Here is a 10450-nt window from a genome sequence, read left to right on the forward strand (position 1 = left end):
GAGGGAAGAGCCCCCTGCGCTGGCTGGCAGCCACCAGCTCTGGGCACCAAAGCCTGGGCTTGCCTCAGGACAGCCAATCCCTGTCCCCAGTACAGCCAGTCCTTATCGGAGTGTCGCTGTCCCCACGTGTCTGTGCAGGGGTGGAGGACAAGTGACACCAGAGCCGTGTCCCTCGGCTGTGCCAGCTCCTTGCTGTCCCCACAAGCCGGGCTGGGAGAGGCACGGGACAGGGGGAATGGCCCAAAAATAGCCCCGCAGCAGCACAGCCGGGCCCGAGCCACTGCGGGAGGGACCGAGGTCACCTCGGGCAGGGCCAGAGCGGCCCTTTGGTGGCTCCGGTTGGGACACGGGATGGGGACAAGGAGGGGGTGAGGACAGGGGATGGGGGTGACAGGGATGGGTGTCACAGGGACAGTGTGGTGGGGACAGTGGGGGACAGGAGTGCTGGAGGGGGTGACAGGGACAGACGCTGATCAGAACGGACATCCCGGGGTTGGAACGGCGGGGTTGGTGACAGAGGGGTTTGTCCCCAACCCACCGGGTGCTCTGCCCCGGTGCCGCTGTCCGGCCGCCGGTGCTGAAGCCGGGAGTGTCCCCGCCAGCCGTGCCTTGTCCGGTATCCCGTTCCCGGTGCCACCGGGGCGTCACCTCCCCGCTCCCCGTCCCGCCCTTACCGGGGGGGCTCGGACTCATCGCCGCTGCTCGGGCCGCTCTCCTCGATGGTGAACACCACCCGGGCAGCCTCGGGCTCGGGGGCTCGGGCCGCCTCCGCCAACCGGCAGCCCAGCGGCGGCAGCAACGGGGTCCCGGAGAAACGCCGGCGCACGGCGCCCACCGCCGCTCCCGGGCCCGGGCCCGACGGGGCGGCCTCGGCGGGATCGCGGCAGCGCTGCCGGGAAACGGAGCGGCGGTGAGGGGAGCGGGGAGCGGCCCCGGGGGCTCCCTGCTGATCCCGCTCCGAGGGTCCCGCCCGGGCAGCGCCCCCCGCCCGCCGGTACCGAGCGCCGGTAGCGCGCTGGCGCCCCCTGCCGGACACGGTGCGGAGCCGCAGCCGGGGGTACCGGGGTGTCACCGGGCGAGGGGCGCTCGGGGAAAGGCACGGCCGGTGCACCGGGAGCGGCTCCGCACGCAGCGCCCGGAGCCACCGGGACTCCCCCCCGTCCTCCTCCTCCTCCTCGTCCCGCCGCCACCGGAGAAGACCCCCCTGACTTCCCCCGGGACCCCGCCGGAAAATCCCCCGGAGCCGGCGCGCAATTACGCAGAGGTGAATAATAATTAACCGCCCATTAAGGGGATAATTAATTCCCGCTCAGCGCCGCCAGCCCGGTTATTGCTGCCCGGGGGGCCGGTGCTGGGACGCTCAAACTGGGGACACCCCTCGCCCCCCGGGACACCCCTCGCCCCCCCGGTGGCCCCCGGTGGCCGTCTCACCTCCGCGCCGAGGAAAGGCAGCGCTGTCCGGCTCCGTCTCATCGCCGTCCCTGCGGGGGGAGCTCCGGGAGCCGCGGCCGGGAGGGGCTCGGCAGCGGGGACCCCCTCCCGCGGCTGGGGACACCCTGGGGACACCCCGGGAACACCCCGGGGACGGGACACGGGGGCTCCCCCACACCGTCATTTATGGCCACCGGCTCTCGGCCGGGCTCAGCCCCTACCTCGGGTTTCGGGGCCCCCCCGCCCCACTCCCGGCGCTCCCGTGGGCTGGATGGGGACAGGGACGCGGATCCGAGGCCACCGGGAGTGGCCCCAAGCCCAGGGCACCCAGCGGGTCGCGAACCCACCGGTGCCACGCTGATGATCCACCCCGGACAGCCGCCTCCCACCGCCCCCGAGCACCGGGGCGCACCGGGGCTCACGGCTCCACCCGCGGATCCCCCAGGACCGAGCCCCCCGGGATTTGCCAGCACCGGGAGCGGCTTCATCCCAATCCCAGGATCTGCCGATGCCCGGCACGGGGGTCCCCGCCGCCGCCAGCCCCCCGGCCCCGCCCGCAGCCCCTTACCGGTGCCCGGTCCTCGCGGCGAGCGCGGCCTCGGCCGAGTGCAGCGGAGCAGAAGGAAAGCGCCGTGCGTGCCTGGCCGCTCGCTCCCTCCCATCCCACCTCGCCGGGGGGGCTGCGCGGCTCCCCCCACCCCGGGCAGCACCGCACCCACCCCGCCGCACCGGGAACACCCCGGGGCCGCCAGCCCGGCCCGGGGCACCCCGACAGCGGTTGGGGCCTCCCCCGGGAGCGGGGGTTTTCCCCGGGCAGGCTGCAGAGCACATGGCAGACGGGAAAGCAGAACCGGGGCTGCGGCTCCTTTATTCAGCAGTGTGGGGAGCCCGGGGGGCTGCAGAGGGGGGGTCAGCTGGGGGTGGGGGGCTGGCAGGGGACTCCTCCATCACTTTGCTCTGGGGAAGGAGAGAAAGACAGCGGGGTGAGCGCCCAAACCCTGCACCTGCTGCCCCCCCTGCCCCTCCCGGCCCCCCCCACGCACCATGGGCACCTCATCCAGGTGCTGGAAGCGGGGGGTCCCGCGCCGGGACAGCCGCACCAGCAGCACGGTCACCCCCGCCACCAGCACGCAGACGGAGAGCGAGATGATCACCACCACAGCAGGGCTCGGCTCAGTGGGGTGCTGCCCTGTGGGGGTGAGACGGGTACCCCGTTATTCCCCTTGGTACCCCGTTATTCCCCTTGGTACCCCATTATTCCCCTTGGTACCCCGTTATTCCCCTGGCACCCCGTTATTTCCCCCCACTGACTCGTGCCCAGCCCTCAAGCACCACGGAGACAGAGGTGGCTCAAGTCCAGCTCCAGTCACCCGACTGCCACCACCCCACCCACCCATCACAGACCTGGCACCCAGCTCCTGTGTCACCTCCACCCCCGGGGGACCAGCCCAGGGCCCTCTGACCCCCTGGCAGAGACTGGGGGAGAAAAGGGGAGCCCTCAACAACCCCCCCAAGGAGGGGGGAGCAGCCAGGGGGGCCCTTGGGTCCTGCACCCCTGTGAGTGCAGACCCAAGGGGGGATCTAGGGGGGACCCATGCCCACACCCCGGCCCCCATCTCCCCAGTGCCCCCCAGCCTGGCTCTCACTGGAGCTGCCCTCAGTGGTTGCTGTCGTTCTGGAGCTGGTGCTGGCACTGCTGGTGCTGTTGGGACCCAGGCTCACTGTGGGTGTGGGGGAACTGGGAGAAGCAGGCCTGGGTGAGGATGGGGCTGGCGTTGCTGTTGAGTTGGATGGATGCGGTGTGGATCTGGATGCATTTGTGTGGGATGGAGGTGGGGCTGTGCTGGTGCTGGATGGAGATGTTGGAGGTGGTTTTGATCCAGGGGTACTGGATGGAGCTGGTGCTGTGCTGGCGCTGGATGAGGCTGTGCTGGTGCTGGATGAAGATGTTGGAGGTGTCATTGATCCAGAGGTGCTGGATGAAGATGTTGGAGGTGTCATTGATCCAGGGGTACTGGATGGAGCTGGTGCTGTGCTGGTGCTGGATGAGGCTGTGCTGGTGCTGGATGAAGATGTTGGAGGTGTCATTGATCCAGGGGCACTGGATGGAGCTGCTGCCGTGCTGGCGCTGGATGGAGGTGATGAAGATGCTGCTGATGCCGTGGCATGGGATGGAGTTGATGCTGTGGTGGTGCTGGATGGAGATGCTGGAGTTGGTTTTGATGCAGGGGCACTGGATGGAGGTGCATCAACTCTTCCCACGTCAGGGCTGGACTGAGTCACGCTGTGACTCCCCTGGCTGGTGGCTGTGGATGTGATGGAGACGGTGTTTTTTATCACACACAAAACTGGGATCAAATCCCAGAATTCCCGAACCAGAAGAGCTTCCCGAGCTGCCGTGGCATGGGCACAGCGCTGCTGGGGCCAAGCAGCAGCGGGCAGTGCCACGGCTCAGGGACACGTGCTGAGCCAGCCCTTGTGGCACCCACGGGCCACCCTCGGGGCCAGGCGTGGTGGGGACGCTCCGGTGGCCACGTGGGACGGAGCAGGTTTGCCGGGCAGCGCTGGCAGTGCCCCTTATCTGCCCAAATCCTGTTTGCACAAGAGGAGGAGCAAGTCCAGACTGGCCCCAGGGGGACACAGAACAGAAATGTCCCGAGGCACAGCCGGCACCCAGGGGCACGGTGTGGCTGGGGGGGTCCCCACAGCTGCCACCCTCTGCCAGGATGGTGTTGAAGCCAGGGCCAAGCACCCATAGTGCCAGGATGGGTGAGCCGAGGCCCCTCGGGGTGCGGGGAGGGTGCGGGGGGCCCAGGCTGGGAACGGGGAGCCCACAGTGGCACGGAATGCCGGGGCACCCTTTGCCCCGGGAGTGCCGAGGCGGTGCCAGGGTGCCAGGACCAGCCGGTTTGGCAGCACCGGCGCCGCATCGTCTGGAAGGGGCAGGGTCCTCCGCTCCGACACTCCCGGTGAGCAGATGAAGCCCCCCGGTGACCCCAGCCCCGGGGAGGGGGGGACACGGGACCCCTCCAGCGGCCCACCTGGCCGCCAGTGCAGAGCGGGAGGCAGCACGTGGGACTTCCCCGGTGCCCCGGAGCACCCGCACGCCCCTCCCGAGACCGGAACGTGGCGGGGGGAGACCACAGACCCACCCGCCGGTGGCACCGGGAAGCAGCCAGCCCCTCAGTGCTGCAGATCCCCTGTGGCCCCGGGACCCCGCGGACCCTCCCGGTGCCCGGTACCTGCGGCAGCGAGCAGGGCAGCGGCGCAGCAGAGCAGGGGGAGCGCACCCCGGGCCATCCCGCCCGGTGCCGGTGCCGGTGCCGCCGCCTTTATCAGCCCCGGGGGAGGCGGGGGCCGCCCGCGGAGCCCTCTGTCGGTACCGGGCGGCACCGCAGCACGGGGACCCTGCGGGCACCGGGAAGGACCCCCCCAAAAAACTCCCCCCGCCCCGTGTCTGTTTCCTCCCGCGCACCGGGACCGGGACCCCCCCCGGCACCGGGAGCCAGCCCTGCCGGCGGCATCCCGCGCTCTCCGGGGACACGTGGGGACACCGGGAAGCGGCCACAAAGGGATCAGGGAATGCGGGGACTCGGGGACAAAGGGATCTTGGGAAGTGGAGAGCTGGGGATACACAGTGCCACATTGGGATGTGGGAATTTGGGGACAAAGGGACCTGGGGCCATCAAGATGCGGGGACAACGGGGTCTGGGGACATGAGGATGCGGGGACACAGGGACACTGAGGCCACGGGGACACGGTCAGGTGGCTGCCCCGTCCCTCTTGGTGGCGGAGCGGCACATCCGGGGCGCAGCACAAACCGCGCCGGGACGGGGCCGGCGCTTCCTCCGGCAAACCGCAGCCGGCTGGCACCGCGTCCCCGGGGAGCCACCGAGCCTGGGGACCCCGGGGAGGCACCGGGGCACGGCCCGGCACCGAGCATGGGGACCCCGGGGAGGCACCGAGCCTGGGGTCCCCGGGGAGCCTCCCGGGGCAGGGCACGCTCGCTCGCAGCCGGGAGCGATCCCGCTGCTGGAAGGGTCCCCAAACGCTCCGGGGACACCGGGCCGGTCCCTCGGGCGGGATGGGGGACACCAAGGAGGAGCCACCGCGGTGCCGGGAAGCCCAAGGCTGTTGGCGGTGTCTGGAAGGAGCAGTGGAGGCCCGGCCTCGCTGGGTGCCTCGGGGGGACCCCTGGGGCTCAGGACAGGGGGGTGCTGGGGAATCCCCCAACTTGGAGAGGGTCTGGCAGCCAGGACCAGCAGTGGGGTCCCCTCGCCCACCTCCTCATACATGGGGACTCCAGATATGCCCATGTTCCCCCCCAAGAGACCCCAAATAACCCCATAACCCCCCCGCAACATCCCAACCTCTCACTACCCCCTCCCCACAACACCCTCCACCCTTCCCAGCTACCCCCAACACCCCCCTCCCCCAAAAATCAACCCCGCGGACCCCCTCGCCCTCCACCCTCCCCAGTGATTCCCAGAGCCTCTTTGCCAGCTCTGGAGGGGCCTCGCTCCCCTCTCCCCGATCCCCATCGCCCCCTAAGACTCCCCAAACCCCCCCGGTCCCCGGTGCCCCCCCCGCCCCAAGATGGCACCCGGCCGCGCCACTTCCTCCCCGCGCCGCCCCTTCCCTTCCCGTCCCTTCCCGTCCCTCCGCGGCGCAGCAAACAGCGAGAGGCCAATTCTCCGTGTGGCGGGGTTTTACTGGGACTCGACTGGAATGTGTGGGGCGCGGAGGGGCCCGGCGGGGCGGCCCGGGCCCCTCTCAGTCCGTGCGCGGAACATCCCCGGCTTGTCCCTCCCCGCGGTTCCGTGCGCGGGGAGCGGGGCGCGCTCGGTGCCCGCCGCCGGGAGCCGGTCCCTGCTCCTCCCCTCGGACCCCTCAGTTCGTGTCCGGGGAGGTGGAGGGGAGGGGGCGATCATCGCTCTTCTTCCTCCCCTCGGGACCCCTCAGTCGGCGCCCGGGGCGCTCCCCCCAATCCCTGCCCGGGGCGAGGCGGGCGCGTCCCCCGCTCCTGCCGGTCCCTGCGCGGGACCCCTCGGTCCATTCCCGGGACAAGGCGGGCGCTTCCCCCGCTCCCCCTCAGTCCGTGCCCGGGACCCCTCGGTCCTTTCCCGGGGCGGGGTGGGCGCTTCCCCCGTTCCCCTCGGTCCATGCCCGGGGTAGGGCGGGTGCTCCCCCGGTTCCTCGCCCGGGACCCCTCGGTCCGTGCCCCGGGGTCAGTACGCCGGCACCTGGTGCTGGTGCTGGGGCAGGAGCTGGCAGCCGCTGTTGACGTGGCTGAGCACCTTCTGCTTGAGCTGGGCGACCTGCTCGCGGAGCAGGCTGGCGGTGGAGGCGAGCTCCGTGTTCTGGCTCTTGAGGCTCTTCACCTTCTCCTCCAGCCGGGAGATCCGCTCCAGCTTCCTCTTGCGGCACTTGGAGGCGGCGATGCGGTTCCTCAGCCGCTTCCTTTCCGCCTTGATGCGCTCCTGCGTGTCCATGTCGATGGGGGACAGCGGCGGGCTCTCCCCGAAGCTCGGCACCTCCGGCACGATCTGCGGCTCGTCCTTTAGCGGCGGCGGGGGCGGCGGCGGCGGCAGCCGCGGCGGCGGCGCCGCGAACGGGCCGGGGTCGGCGGCGTAGCTGACGGCCGGGTAGGTGCTGAGGTTGGCGTAGACCGGCGGCTCCGGGGCCATCCCGGCGGAGGGCAGCTCGCCCGCGCCGCCGCTTCCTCCCCCGCCGCCGCCGCCCGCGCCGCCGCCGCTCCCCGCCGCGCCGCCGCCCAGCTGGTTCTGCTTGTGCAAGTCCTCCAGCGCCTTGACGAAACCCTCGGCGAACTCCTGCTCCTCGGAGGCGGCCGCTTTAGGGTAGAGGAACTGGCCGCTGGTGGGGGTGGTGGTGACCAGCCCGTTGGACTGGATGATGAGCCGCTCCAGCTCCGGGGACGCCAGCTTGAGCAGCCCCAGCTCGGCCGAGCCCAGCAGCCCCGGCGCCTCGCCGCTGGCCGCGCCGGGGGCTTTCAGCGCCGCCGCCACCTGTTCCGGTAAGGCCATCCCGAGCGCGTCCTTCTTCATCATGCTGCCGCCGGGGAAAGGCAGGAGGAGCCCGCTGCTGCCGGAGGACGGGGCGAAGCCGCTGCCGAGGCCGCTCAACACATCATCATGGTAGAAGGGTGTTTCCATCCTCCTCCCCCGCCCGGCTGCGGGGGAAACGGCGCCGGGGCGGGGGGAGGACCGGGGCGATGCGCGGGGCGGGGAGGGCGGGGGAGGCGCCCGGTGCGCACCGGCCGCGGCCCCGCTCCTGCGCGCGCGCACACGCGTCTGCCGCCGCCGCGCGCCCCGCGCCGCGTTAAATAGGCGGCGCCGTCGCGGTGACCTCACCGCGTCGAGCCCCCATTGGCTGCAGATGACGTCCTTGCCCGCCGTCGTTTGCATACGGGGCGTGGCCGCCGCCCCGCGGAGGCGGTGCCCCGCCCCGGGCCGGCCCCGCCCCGGGCCCGTCGCCGCGGCGACCGGCGGGTAAACGGGACAACAGCGCGCGGGGCCCTGGGATGACGTCAGCGCGGGGGAGGGGCGGTCACGTGGCCCCGCGGCGCGCGCCCCGCCGGGGCTGATGGACACAAAGGGAGGGGCGGGAACCGGGCACGGCAACGGCACCGGGAACCGGGCACAGGGCACTGCCATAGGGCACCGGGAACTGGGCACGGGAACTAGCCACCGGGAGTGGGGAATTGGGCACGGGAACCGGGCACGGGGCACTGGCCATTGGGCACGGGAACCAAGCACCGGGAAGTGGGCACGGGGGACCGGCATAGGGCACCGGGAGCTGGGCACGGGCACCGGGAACTTGCCACTGGGAATCGGGAACTGGGCACGGGAACCGGGACCGGGCACAGGAACAGGCCACCTGAGCCGGACCCCGGCTGTAAAACGGTTACGACAAAGAAATAAAGAAACACCGGGCCAGGCACCGCCACGGGGCCTCACGGGAACCTCCGGTGCCAGCCGGGCACCCGCCGGGTGTGTCACACCGGGACAGCCCACCGCCTCTACCGGCAGCGTGGGCGGACAGCAGCGTTTGTGCGGCCTGTACCCTGCTGGGACATTCCTGTTGTCCCCACGCCTCCCGTGTCACCGCCCCGATGTTTGTCACCGGTGTGTGCCGGTGGCACCGGGCTTCACCCAGGGAACAGCCGCTCCCTCCGGTTCACCGGGGGAGTGTGGGGGGGTTACACCATCACTGGACGGTCACTGCCGTGGCTCAGCCGGCGGCACCGGGGAAGGAGTTAACGGCGGTGGCGGTGGCGGTGGCGGTGGCGGGGAGAGACGTCACGGCCGGCCAAGCCCGCGGGCGGCTGAGGGGGCGGATCGGCGTCAGCGCTTGACGTCACCGGCGCGGGGGGAGGCCGTACCGGTGGCCGCCGATAACCCCCCCCCACCCATCCATCCCCACCGGGCAGGATGCGGCCCCCGCCGAGACCCCGGGGACACCGGGACACCGGGGCGGGGGACGCGGAACCGGCTCTAATTGCGGCCAGACGCGCCCCGGTGTGCGCTAACGACAGCGATAAATCAGCGTGGGGGGAGGACTCCGGGGACCCCGCGCCTCCGGTTCTCCCGCTGCCAGGAGCCCCGGCCCCGGTGTGTCCGTGCTGTCGGCGTGGCACGGGGTGTGGGGACACGGGTGACACCCAGGACAGGGCTGGGACAGCGCTCGGGACCGGCACACGCAGTGCTGGGGAAACTGAGGCACGAGGGAACAACTGGGATCTACCCTCCCCCTCTCCAACAGCTGCTGTTAATTAAATCCCAAATAAAAGCAGTTTATTTAATCTCAGCCAAAGCAGAGCGGAGCCAGCTCTGTGTCCCCCGGTGTCCCGCCCGGGGGCGGGTGGCGGTGCCGGGGTCCCGGGGGCTCGGCCGGGGAGCAGCTCCCAGGTGAAGCCGCCGTTCGCGTTTCCGCTCCAAACCCCTCATTACGGGCGCGGCCGCGGCCGGACCGGCAGGTTCAGACTTTCCATCCCGACCAAACCCGGCCGGTGAAGGACAGGGACCGGGCAGGAGGTAAAAAACCTCCCCGTCCCCCTGTCCCGACCGTGCCCGGGGACCCCAGGCCGGGGACACACCTTGGTACGCCCACCGGGGTACCCACACGTGCTTCCCCCACCGAAATCGGGGCGGCAGAACCGGCTTTGGCTGCCGGTGCTTTCAGCAGCTCCACGGAGGAACCGGGCGGCCCCCGGGCCTCCCGGGAAGAGCGGCTGGCCAGTGGCCAGGGAGGGATGTGAGCCATGAGCCGCGCTCCGGCCCGGCCCCACCGGCACGGCCCCGCCACCCCGGGGCTGGACCCCCCGCTCCTGCCGTGTCCCCCCAGCCTGTCCCCACGGCTGCTCATCCCGCACGTCCCCTGTCCCCAAACCGAGAACACAATGCCTGCGGCGAGCCAGCAGCTTCATTTTGTTAATGAGCGTTTAATGAGGGGCGTGAATCAGCGGCCCCTTCCGTCTGCCGTGGGGAGGTCACCGGGCAGGGTGGCAGTGCCACTGTCCCCACGGAGGGGCGGATAAAGTCCCCGGGGGCTCCAGGAGCACCCACTGAGTCACAGAGCTCTGCCACCTGCCAGCCGGGCTGTGCCACCCGGAGCAGGCGGCGAGGATTTGGGATGAGCCCGTGCCACCGCCGGATCTCGGCGAGCAAAGCCGTGGCCACCGCAGCATCCTCCTGCTGTCCCCTGGCTCCAGCAGTGCCACCAGGACCTGTGTGCCACCAGCTCTGTGACACCAGCGGTGCCACATCCTGCTCCGGCCAGGACAAAGCGCTGGACACCGAGGACATGGGATGGACACAAGGTGGCCATGGGCTACCAGGGGTGCATCCACACGCCAAGCTCCCCCTGGGAAAGGGAACAAGCAGGGTTTGCACCCCAGGATTTGGGCACGCAGGGGAAGCTGCCTCTTAGTCATTGCCACAGGCAGGGAGAGAGGAACCGAGCCGGGAAAACAAGAAGTCACAGCTGCCAGCGCCTGTCC

General features: G+C 71.1%; 2 protein-coding genes across 2 annotated transcripts; both read right to left on the minus strand.

The window, feature by feature from the left end:
• Window positions 1-2298: 2298 nt before the first annotated feature.
• CIST1 (colon, intestine and stomach enriched 1) lies at window positions 2299-5677 on the minus strand. The gene is made up of 4 exons (XM_058859051.1): window positions 4674-5677; window positions 3078-3737; window positions 2475-2620; window positions 2299-2388 (listed from the first exon to the last, which is right to left on the minus strand). Exons 1-4 carry the CDS (start codon window positions 4729-4731, stop codon window positions 2299-2301), a joined length of 954 nt encoding a protein of 317 aa, XP_058715034.1. The 5' UTR covers window positions 4732-5677.
• Window positions 5678-6121: 444 nt separating this feature from the next.
• On the minus strand, window positions 6122-7751 carry JUND (JunD proto-oncogene, AP-1 transcription factor subunit). Its single transcript, XM_058858913.1, has one exon. It carries the CDS (start codon window positions 7602-7604, stop codon window positions 6660-6662), a length of 945 nt encoding a protein of 314 aa, XP_058714896.1. The 5' UTR covers window positions 7605-7751; the 3' UTR covers window positions 6122-6659.
• Window positions 7752-10450: the final 2699 nt, after the last annotated feature.

Source organism: Poecile atricapillus, chromosome 28 (genome assembly GCF_030490865.1).
Source record: "Poecile atricapillus isolate bPoeAtr1 chromosome 28, bPoeAtr1.hap1, whole genome shotgun sequence".
NCBI classification, from domain to species: Eukaryota; Metazoa; Chordata; class Aves; order Passeriformes; family Paridae; genus Poecile; species Poecile atricapillus.

Bases quoted from the DNA above. Each gene is read 5' to 3' on its own strand.
- CIST1 (XM_058859051.1), bottom strand. From the start codon at position 4,731: ATGGCCCGGGGTGCGCTCCCCCTGCTCTGCTGCGCCGCTGCCCTGCTC. The intron at 3,738-4,673 runs GTACCGGGCACC...TCACATCCACAG, and splicing joins TGCCCTGCTCGCTGCCGCAG to CCACCAGCCAGGGGAGTCAC. The intron at 2,621-3,077 runs GTGAGAGCCAGG...TCACCCCCACAG, and splicing joins AACCACTGAGGGCAGCTCCA to GGCAGCACCCCACTGAGCCG.
- JUND (XM_058858913.1), bottom strand. From the start codon at position 7,604: ATGGAAACACCCTTCTACCATGATGATGTGTTGAGCGGCCTCGGCAGC.